General features: G+C 47.6%; 1 protein-coding gene across 1 annotated transcript; it reads left to right on the top strand.

Annotated features, from left to right (window-relative positions):
* Positions 1 to 7,341: 7,341 nt before the first annotated feature.
* On the top strand, positions 7,342 to 9,862 carry LOC123129911 (serine carboxypeptidase-like 34). Its single transcript, XM_044549902.1, has 11 exons — positions 7,342 to 7,654; positions 7,695 to 7,715; positions 7,784 to 7,853; positions 7,962 to 8,057; positions 8,179 to 8,243; positions 8,348 to 8,436; positions 8,516 to 8,794; positions 8,903 to 9,039; positions 9,136 to 9,231; positions 9,346 to 9,451; positions 9,589 to 9,862. Exons 1-11 carry the CDS (start codon positions 7,360 to 7,362, stop codon positions 9,736 to 9,738), a joined length of 1,404 nt encoding a protein of 467 aa, XP_044405837.1. The 5' UTR covers positions 7,342 to 7,359; the 3' UTR covers positions 9,739 to 9,862.
* The last annotated feature ends 1,896 nt before the right edge of the window (positions 9,863 to 11,758 follow it).

Raw genomic sequence — 11,758 nt, 5'->3', positions numbered from 1 at the left:
TCCTCAACTTCAACGCGTTCCTAGAGAAAACCAAGCTGAAAGACGATGGCAGCAACTACACGGACTGGGTCCGGAACCTGAGGATCATCCTCATAGCTGCCAAGAAAGATTATGTCCTACAAGCACCGCTGGGTGACGCACCTGTTCTCCCTGCAGAACAAGACGTTATGAACGCTTGGCAGGCACGTACCGATGACTACTCCCTCGTTCAGTGCGGCATGCTTTACAGCTTAGAGCCGGGGCTCCAAAAGCGTTTTGAGAGACACGGAGCATATGAGATGTTCGAAGAGCTGAAAATGGTTTTCCAAGCTCATGCCCGGGTCGAGAGATATGAAGTCTCCGACAAGTTCTTCAGCTGTAAGATGGAGGAAAACAGTTCTGTCAGTGAGCACATACTCACTATGTCTGGGTTACATAACCGCTTGACTCAGCTGGGAGTTAATCTCCCGGATGACGCGGTCATTGACAGAATCCTTCAGTCGCTTCCACCGAGCTACAAGAGCTTTGTGATGAACTTCAATATGCAGGGGATGGAAAAGACCATTCCTGAAGTATTTGCAATGCTGAAATCAGCAGAGGTAGAAGTCAAAAAGGAACATCAAGTGTTGATGGTGAATAAAACCACTAAGTTCAAGAAGGGCAAGGGTAAGAAAGCCTTCAAGAAGGACGGCAAGGGAGTTGCCGCGCCCGGCAAGCAAGCTGCCGGGAAGAAGCCAAAGAATGGACCCAAGCCCGAGACTGAGTGCTTTTATTGCAAGGGAAGTGGTCACTGGAAGCGGAACTGCCCCAAATACTTAGCGGACAAGAAGGCCGGCAAAACGAAAGGTATATGTGATATACATGTAATTGATGTGTACCTTACCAGTACTCGTAGTAGCTCCTGGGTATTTGATACCGGTGCAGTTGCTCACATTTGTAACTCAAAGCAGGAGCTGCGGAATAAGCGGAGACTGGCGAAGGACGAGGTGACGATGCGCGTCGGGAATGGTTCCAAGGTCGATGTGATCGCCGTCGGCACGCTACCTCTACATTTACCTACGGGATTAGTTTTGAACCTCAATAATTGTTATTTAGTGCCAAGTTTGAGCATGAACATTGTATCAGGATCTCGTTTAATACGAGATGGCTACTCATTTAAATCCGAGAATAATGGTTGTTCTATTTATATGAGAGATATGTTTTATGGTCATGCTCCGATGGTGAATGGTTTATTCTTAATGAATCTCGAGCGTAATGCTACACATATTCATAGTGTGAGTACCAAAAGATGTAAGATTGATAATGATAGTCCCACATACTTGTGGCACTGCCGCCTTGGTCACATAGGTGTCAAACGCATGAAGAAGCTCCATGCTGATGGACTTTTAGAGTCTCTTGATTACGAATCATTTGACACGTGCGAACCATGCCTCATGGGTAAAATGACCAAGACTCCGTTCTCAGGAACAATGGAGCGAGCAACCAACTTATTGGAAATCATACATACTGATGTGTGCGGTCCAATGAGTGTTGAGGCTCGCGGTGGCTATCGTTATGTTCTCACCCTCACTGATGACTTGAGTAGATATGGGTATGTCTACTTAATGAAACACAAGTCTGAGACCTTTGAAAAGTTCAAGGAATTTCAGAGTGAGGTTGAGAATCAACGTGACAGGAAAATCAAGTTCCTGCGATCAGATCGTGGAGGAGAATACTTGAGTCACGAGTTTGGCACACACTTAAGAAAATGTGGAATAGTTTCACAACTCACGCCGCCTGGAACACCTCAGCGTAATGGTGTGTCCGAACGTCGTAATCGCACTCTATTAGATATGGTGCGATCTATGATGTCTCTTGCCGATTTACCGCTATCTTTTGGGGCTATGCTTTAGAGACTGCCGCATTCACTTTAAATAGGGCTCCGTCGAAATCCGTTGAGACGACACCGTATGAATTATGGTTTGGGAAGAAACCTAAGCTGTCGTTTCTAAAAGTTTGGGGATGCGATGCTTATGTCAAGAAACTTCAACCTGAAAAGCTCGAACCCAAATCGGAAAAATGCGTCTTCATAGGATACCCTAAAGAAACTATTGGGTATACCTTCTACCTCAGATCCGAAGGCAAGATCTTTGTTGCCAAGAATGGGTCCTTTCTAGAGAAAGAGTTTCTCTCGAAAGAAGTAAGTGGGAGGAAAGTAGAACTTGATGAAGTATTACCTCTTGAACCGGAAAATGGCGCAACTCAAGAAAATGTTTCTGAGGTGCCTGCACCGACAAGAGAGGAAGTTAATGATGATGATCAAGATACTTCTGATCAAGCTCCTACTGAAATTCGAAGGTCCACAAGGACACGTTCCGCACCAGAGTGGTACGGCAACCCTGTCTTGGAAATCATGTTGTTAGACAACGGTGAACCTTCGAACTATGAAGAAGCGATGGCGGGCCCGGATTCCGACAAATGGCTAGAAGCCATGAAATCCGAGATAGGATCCATGTATGAAAACGAAGTATGGACTTTGACTGACTTGCCCGTTGAGCGGCGAGCCATAGAAAATAAATGGATCTTTAAGAAGAAGACAGACGCGGATGGTAATGTGACCATCTATAAAGCTCGGCTTGTCGCTAAGGGTTATCGACAAGTTCAAGGGGTTGACTACGATGAGACTTTCTCACCGGTAGCGAAGCTAAAGTCCGTCCGAATCATGTTAGCAATTGCCGCATTCTATGATTATGAAATATGGCAAATGGACGTCAAAACGGCATTCCTTAATGGTTTCCTTAAGGAAGAATTGTATATGATGCAGCCGGAAGGTTTTGTCGATCCTAAGAATGCTGACAAGGTGTGCAAGCTCCAACGCTCGATTTATGGGCTGGTGCAAGCATCTCGGAGTTGGAACATTCGCTTTGATGAGATGATCAAAGCGTTTGGGTTTACGCAGACTTATGGAGAAGCCTGCGTTTACAAGAAAGTGAGTGGGAGCTCTGTAGCATTTCTCATATTATATGTAGATGACATACTTTTGATGGGAAATGATATAGAACTCTTGGACAGCATTAAGGCCTACTTGAATAAAAGTTTTTCAATGAAGGACCTTGGAGAAGCTGCTTATATATTAGGCATCAAGATCTACAGAGATAGATCAAGACGCCTCATAGGTCTTTCACAAAGCACATACCTTGATAAGATATTGAAGAAGTTCAATATGGATCAGTCTAAGAAGGGGTTCTTGCCTGTGTTGCAAGGTGTGAAATTGAGCTCAGCTCAATGTCCGACCACGGCAGAAGATATAGAAGAGATGAGTGTCATCCCCTATGCCTCAGCCATAGGTTCTATTATGTATGCCATGCTGTGTACCAGACCTGATGTAAACCTTGCCGTAAGTTTGGTAGGAAGGTACCAAAGTAATCCCGGCAAGGAACACTGGACAGCGGTCAAGAATATCCTGAAGTACCTGAAAAGGACTAAGGAAATGTTTCTCGTTTATGGAGGTGACGAAGAGCTCGTCGTAAAAGGTTACGTCGACGCTAGCTTCGACACAGATCTGGATGACTCTAAGTCACAAACCGGATACGTGTATATTTTGAATGGTGGGGCAGTAAGCTGGTGCAGTTGCAAGCAGAGCGTCGTGGCGGGATCTACATGTGAAGCGGAGTACATGGCAGCCTCGGAGGCAGCACATGAAGCAATTTGGGTGAAGGAGTTCATCACCGACCTAGGAGTCATACCCAATGCGTCGGGGCCAATCAAACTCTTCTGTGACAACACTGGAGCTATTGCACTTGCCAAGGAGCCCAGGTTTCACAAGAAGACGAGGCACATCAAGCGTCGCTTCAACTCCATTCGTGAAAATGTTCAAGATGGAGACATAGATATTTGTAAAGTACATACGGACCTGAATGTAGCAGATCCGTTGACTAAACCTCTCCCTAGAGCAAAACATGATCAACACCAGAATTCCATGGGTGTTCGATTCATCACAATGTAACTAGATTATTGACTCTAGTGCAAGTGGGAGACTGTTGGAAATATGCCCTAGAGGCAATAATAAAAGCATTATTATTATATTTCCTTGTTCATGATAATTGTCTTTATTCATGCTATAATTGTGTTATCCGGAAATCGTAATACATGTGTGAATAATAGACACCAACATGTCCCTAGTAAGCCTCTAGTTGACTAGCTCGTTGATCAACAGATAGTCATGGTTTCCTGACTATGGACATTGGATGTCATTGATAACGAGATCACATCATTAGGAGAATGATGTGATGGACAAGACCCAATCCTAAACATAGCATAAGATCGTATAGTTCGTTTGCTAGAGTTTTCCAATGTCAAGTATCTTTTCCTTAGACCATGAGATCGTGTAACTCCCGGATACCGTAGGAGTGCTTTGGGTGTGCCAAACGTCACAACGTAACTGGGTGACTATAAAGGTATACTACGGGTATCTCCGAAAGTGTCTGTTGGGTTGACACGGATCAAGACTGGGATTTGTCACTCCGTATGACGGAGAGGTATCACTGGGCCCACTCGGTAATGCATCATCATAATGAGCTCAAAGTGACCAAGTGTCTGGTCACGGGATCATGCATTACGGTACGAGTAAAGTGACTTGCCGGTAACGAGATTGAACGAGGTATTGGGATACCGACGATCGGATCTCGGGCAAGTAACATACCGATTGACGAAGGGAATTGTATGCGGGGTTGCTTGAATCCTCGACATCGTGGTTCATCCGATGAGATCATCGAGGAGCATGTGGGAGCCAACATGGGTATCCAGATCCCGCTGTTGGTTATTGGCCGGAGAGTCGATCTCGGTCATGTCTACATGTCTCCCGAACCCGTAGGGTCTACACACTTAAGGTTCGGTGACGCTAGGGTTGTAGGGATATGTATATGCAGTAACCCGAATGTTGTTCGGAGTCCCGGATGAGATCCCGGACGTCACGAGGAGTTCCGGAATGGTCCGGAGGTAAAGAATTATATATAGGAAGTGCTATTTCGGGCATCGGGACAAGTTTCGGGGTCACCGATATTGTACCGGGACCACCGGAAGGGTCCCGGGGGTCCACCGGGTGGGGCCACCTGCCCCGGGGGCCACATGGGCTGTAGGGGGTGCGCCTTGGCCTATATGGGCCAAGGGCACCAGCCCCAAGAGGCCCATGCGCCTAGGGTTCAAGGAAGGGAAGAGTCCCAAAGGGGGAAGGCACCTCCTAGGTGCCTTGGGGAGGAGGGATTCCTCCCTTGGCCGCACCCCCCCTAGGAGATTGGATCTCCTAGGGCCGGCGCCCCCCTTGGACTCCCTATATATAGTGGGGAAAGGAGGGCCTCTCATAACACGCCTTTGGTGCCTCCCTCTCCCTCTCCAACACATCCTCCTCCTCCATAGTGCTTAGCGAAGCCCTGCCGGAGTACTGCAGCTCCATCACCACCACGCCGTCGTGCTGCTGCTGGAGCCATCTCCCTCAACCTCTCCTTCCCCCTTGCTAGATCAAGAAGAAGGAAACGTTACGCTGACCGTACGTGTGTTGAACGCGGAGGTGCCGTCCATTCGGCGCTAGGATCTCCGGTGATTTGGATCACGTCGAGTACGACTTCCTCATCCCCGTTCTTTGAACGCTTCCGCGCGTGATCTACAAAGGTATGTAAATGCAATCCAATCACTCGTTGCTAGATGAACTCATAGATGGATCTTGGTGAAACCGTAGGAAATTTTTGTTTTCTGCAACGTTCCCCAATAGTACATGTGGCTGATGATATTGAGGCGGTCGGTATGTTGGCACCCAGCCAGCCGCTCGCCTTTGTGGACCGTGGAGGTTTTGACGTTGCGGTCACCGACTCACACGTGGCCATTGGACAGGTGGTGTCTGTGCTTGACAAGGCGATGAGAGTCTCTTCCAGATAGAGCTTCACATCTTGCTCGCACATTTGAAGGCGTCTAGCCTTGGATCTAGCAAAACGATTATGGAGGAGGCTCTCAGGAGCAAAAGAAATAAGAGTGAGGCCACAGGAAGACGCCTGCAACTGCTTGATGGGTGATTATTAGTCTCTTGGGTTGTCCTTATGTCCTAGCTTGTCTCCATGGATTTGGTGGTGCCTGTGGTCTTCAGCCGATGTACTCCTGTTGGGGGTTTCTTTGCGATGTAGCAGTATGGGGGTTGATGGTCGTTGTGTGTTGGGTTTGATTGTCGGGCTGGTTGTGCACTTATGGAGTTGCATGCTCTGGGAGTAGTCCATGTATGGTGGGTTTGTATCGGTTTTTGCTCGTTTTTCTGTTAATTAACTGGCCAATTCTCTTCTGCTTAATTAATCGACGAGGCAAATCTTTGCCTTCATTTCGAAAAAAAGTATGAGCCTGGTATTTTGTTTTTGTCGGCTAATATTAGCCTAGTATAAAACATAGCAAATTTGCTTTTTGCATCGTGATTCGTTTGTAATAAAAGAACATCCCAGATTTTTTATATGAACCATTTCTACGGAGAACATTGCCTATTCTTATTAAGCTAGTTATAATATTTGTCTGATAATTTGTTAAATAAGAAACTGAATACATAATTATTAGCATCATTATGTCCTCTTCACTCTGAGATCAGCATTTCTGGTGAGTTGAATGATTCTGATGTGCCGTCTCACTGATATCGTATCCATTACATCCTTGATCATGTCATGTATTACGTTTCTTCCGTGTATCATACAGTGTCGTTTTCACTGTGAAGCCTTTTCCAGTGAACGATACCCTGATATGAAGGAAAATATGCCCCCTTTGATGCTTATGGTGATACTTGTTTGTTTGCGTGTTTTTGCAATAGCCCCAGCTCAGTCATTGTAATTGTTCTTAACTCACAATTGTTTTTCAAAACGATATGCTTTTCAGCTATGAAGAAACTAGAATGCTCTTGCTCTCTCAACAAAGCAAGAAGATGCTCAAATCTTTCTCATCTAGCCCGCACCGTATAAATTTATCGATAGCTCTTCTGAAAGCCCCTACCTTCTTGAAAATATTTGGGTTGTAAGAAATGCTCAGGCAAGGCTTTCGCCCGCTAAAGTCGTGGTAAGAAAACAACGATCACAGCCTTCGATGCTTTCCAAACTGAAATAATCAATAAAAGTAGGTATATGTGGCTAATCATATCTTTAAAGTCGCTGAATAAAATTTAGCAGTAAAAAAAGTTGCTGAATAAGAACTATATCTAGTAATTAAGTACTGTAGTTCTGAAGAGGGGAGAACCAGGCCAACGAGAAAATGCTGAAGCCGGCCAAGGACTTGATCTACTTGTCTCTGCGCTGCAGACACAGGTTCTGTACTATAAACACTTCATTCCAATGCCCAACTTTCCTACAACCCCAAGCAAAACGAGCTAACAAACCTTAAACCATGGAGGTCTCCACCTTACCCTGCTTGCTACTTGTGTCCGCTGCACTGGCACTCTGTTGCGCAGCTGCAGCACGGCCTGACAGTGCAACATCAAACCTTGACGCAGCCACAATGGCCGCGCAAGAGCTTGACCGCGTCGCATCACTGCCGGGGGCGCCGAGCTACTCATATGCGTTCAAGCACTACTCTGGGTACGTCACCACCGATGAGCGCCTCGGCAAGGCACTGTTCTATTGGTTCTTCGAGGCTATGGAGAAGCCTGACGACAAGCCACTGGTCCTATGGTTAAATGGAGGTTGCTAACTGATTTGCTGTATTTTAACTTGAAGATTCAGAAAACTTTGTGGGTGAAAGATGTACATGTAATGTAGCTGTACACTGTGTGTTTTTGCAAATTTTGCAGGACCTGGCTGTTCTTCCGTAGGGTTTGGGCAGGCGCAGGAGCTCGGGCCATTTCTCGTGAAGAAAGATGTGCCTGAGCTGGAGCTCAATCCGTATGCCTGGAACCAAGGCAAGTGCAAACCAAGACTAACATATTATACTTACAAACAATTTTCATAGCAATGGAAGTATGCATAGCTTACTGTCTGGTGAACTTGCAGCTGCCAACTTGCTGTTCCTGGACTCTCCAGCGGGTGTTGGATTTTCGTACACGAACACGTCCTTCGAAATAGATCCACCGGGAGACAATTCCACGGGTATGCAACACAGATATATGTTTCCTCTTCCATATAAAAACAAGGAAGGGATTTCTTGCCAAGATAACATGACATTTCTTTCATCCTTTGCAGCACACGGTTCATACGCTTTCCTCGTCAGGTGGTTTCAGAGGTTCCCCCAGCACAAAATGAAAGAGTTCTACATAGCCGGAGAGAGCTATGCAGGTTTGCCACCTTATTCATAGATAGCTAGATGGTACTAGTAGATACGTACTCTACTCATAATCTGATTTTTGCTCATTGTAATTCTCTTGCGACTCGATCGCTAGGACATTACATTCCCCAACTTGCCAATCTCATCGTGGACGAGAACAAGAAAGCCTCCAGAGAAAACTACATCAACTTCAAAGGCATCCTGGTACACACATGCAGCTATAATAAGTCTCAAGAATGTTAGCACTTAGCAGTAACTTATAACTAATCAAAATGAAGTGCAGATCGGGAACGCGTACATGGACGGGGACACGGACCTGCAGGGGATCGTCGACTCGTCGTGGCACCACGCCATCATCTCCGACACGCTCTACGCGACCTACCTGAGGCCCTGCAACTTCAGCGCGGAGGTCCTGTCTCGCGAGTGCGAGGTGGCCCTGGGCCAGTTCAACGTCCTCCACGACCTCATCGACATCTACAGCCTCTACGCCCCCAACTGCGAGCGCGGGTACCCGGACTTCAACACCTCCTTCTCGCCGCAGATCGGACCGACCACCAGCCGTGTAAGCAAAGCGTCCTCCTTGGCTTCGGCCCAAAAAGTTTCAGCCATTTTCGTCTCCTGATCGATCGGTCCATGTGATTAACCTGCTCATGCACACACACAAAAACAGTTTGATCTTCTCAGGATACCGATGGGCTACGATCCGTGCACGCAGACGTACGCCACCGAGTATCTGAACCGGGAGGACGTGCAGAGGGCTCTGCACGCCAACACCACGGGCGTGTCCTACCCCTACTCTCTTTGCCGGTAACTTTTCTCCTCCTAGCTGAAATGCTTGGACTCGGGATCATGTCATTTCGGTGGCTGAACTGAAATACTGAATATTGTTCCGCTTGTTTGCAGCGACTCTATCAACGTTCTGTGGCACGATTCGGACAAGACGGTGCTTCCGATCGTCAAGAAGCTCGCACAGGAGGGCCTCCGCATATGGATTTTCAGGTGGAGCGTGTGAGATGTATTTTTGCCTTTAGGTTTTGTCTTCGCCTATAGAAGTTCAGGTGGAAATAAATACAGTACCTGGTGTCATTTTCCGTTGTTCTTTCGGCTGAGCAGCGGCGACACGGATGGGAGGATCCCTACGACGTCGACGAGATACACGCTGAAGAAGCTCGGCCTGCCCATCAAGGAGGACTGGTCGCCGTGGTTCACTCACAAGCAGGTACTGCTGCTGTTTTAACTAATTGGACAATCCCATCGACCAGTTGCTTCCAATTGGTTGCTAAACAACCTTATCAGATCTTATATAGTAGTATGTCGTTATCTCACACGTTACATTTGTGTGTTTTTTGGTTGCAGGTTGGTGGATGGAGTGTGGTGTACGATGGCCTGACATTTGTCACGGTGAGAGGCGCCGGGCACATGGTGCCAACCTCGCGGCCCGAGCAGGCGCTTCAGCTCTTCGAGCACTTCCTCGCCAACCGCAACCTCCCCTCCAAGCCCTTCTAGAAAATATATGCCATGGTTGATTCGCACGTTTCCTGAATAAGACCTGGACGGACGTGGTTGATTTCATGGTTGTGTTACTAGCTAGCTCTGCTCTGCTCTCTACGCTGCCTCTAGTTTCTAATCCAGCGGGATCTAGGATGGATTTCATTGCAAAACACAACTTGTAGAATTTGTGGATTTTGTTGCCAAGATCAGAGGATGGACGGTGTTTTACTGGCTATGATGCGGGCATGCGAAACCGAGATCAATGAACCCATCCAACGCTCTGACCATTAATTCCAACGTGATTGGCACAACGGGCTAGGATAGGATCGTGCGGTACAAGTGCTTCTGCATCCACGATGCCATCGGCCAGAATCATGTGGCGTCTTACCTGCCAAACAAGGGGGAGGCAAAAGAACGGCCGAAAAGTTCCAGGCGCTGCAGCATGCCATTTGCCATGGAGTCGCCATGCATGCACCGATCGCCTTTTTTCCTTGTTCCGGGCGACGGCAGAGAGAGACAGGCAGAGCGCAGGGGATTGAGCTCACGAACACGATGCCATGTGAAACGAAACGAAACGAAATGAATTCTGACTTGTTTCTGGGGTGTCGGCGGCTCCGGCTTTACCATATCAATCTACCGTGGCTGAGGTGGGCGACGGAGGGGAGAGAGACAAGCGTGGGTCGATCGCAGCGGGGCAGAGACCCGCGCCGGAGTGTTGAATGAGCCCCTGTTCCGGCTGTTCCCCTTCTCCCGTGCAATCATGCTTCTGATCTCTGATCGGCTGCCTCATTTCATTTGGGCTCCGGTCAGCAGGCCAGGTGCACGGGTGCAGTCGTCTCACATGGCTACACTAGCCATGGTGCGAAAATCAACGGTCCAGACGCAAAAAGACAGATCACGAATGCTGCACGTATGTACTACCGCGAGGCGGCTGTGGGGGCCAACTGACTGCCTCTCACGCCGGCCGGCCGATCTCTACTCTTAATGGACGAATTGGTTGAATAGTCCCCCCACTTTCAACCGGTTTATTTTCAACCGGTTTTTTTTTTCAACCGGTTTTTCTTCGTCCCACCTCCCACCAACCCCCTCCCACCGGTTTTTCTCTTTCTCGTCTGGCCGACAATACCCAACGTATTTATGGTAATCAATCACAATTAATCCACGTATGGTAAGGCTATAAACTTAAAAATCTCAAATATGATAATTATAGTAATAAATCAATCCATGTATGGTAAGGCTATAACTAAGGAAATTTCGAATATGGTAATTATCACCAGAATCAAAGCTTTCCAAAAAAGTTCTTCTTGCCATACCCTAATCGTGACCTCCTCATCCTGAGGCATTATCTCTACTCTTAATGGAGCAGTTGCTAGGATTGCGTCCACTGTTATTATTCGTCTGGTTTATTTTCGTCCGGTTTATTTTCGTCTTTCCTTCCACCATCCCATGTACCGAAAGCCAAACGGATCAGAACTTTCCATGTGGACACAAATTATTTAGTAATGTCTTTATGGGAGAGAATCAATCACGGTTAATCTCTAATCAATATTTAAAAATCAAATCTAAATTAATTAACTTACCATAAGTCGGTCAATCACTGATTAATCTTTCCATACGTAGTCAAATTACATCAAAGGAAATGTTTCGATTATAGCAGTACCCTGCTACAAACCGAGCGAGTCGGGCTTTCACCCCGCACCGCACGACTCTTCTCTCCCCCTCGCCGCCTCCCGCCTCGGGCCGCTCGCCGTTCGTCTTCCCGAGGGACGCAGCCGCACCACCGCGCTCAGCTGCTCCCTCACCTCCCCCGCCGTCCTCACCCGTAGGACGCCGCCGCACCTCTCCTCTGCATCACCCTGTTGGCGGGATCCAGGTCACGGGGCTGATGACCTCATCATCTCTGACGGCGGATCTGGTCATCGGCGAGGAGGCCGAGCCTCATGCTTCGGCCACAGCCACCCCGACCTCGTTGTATGTTCGCCTCCTCATCCACCCCCTTCCCTGTCCAATTTTGCTTTATTTTGGTTCGTCTTTC

Source organism: Triticum aestivum, chromosome 1A (assembly GCF_018294505.1).
Source record: "Triticum aestivum cultivar Chinese Spring chromosome 1A, IWGSC CS RefSeq v2.1, whole genome shotgun sequence".
NCBI classification, from domain to species: Eukaryota; Viridiplantae; Streptophyta; class Magnoliopsida; order Poales; family Poaceae; genus Triticum; species Triticum aestivum.
Note: the sequence above shows the minus strand (reverse complement) of the source record. Positions and strands in the feature narration are given on the sequence as shown.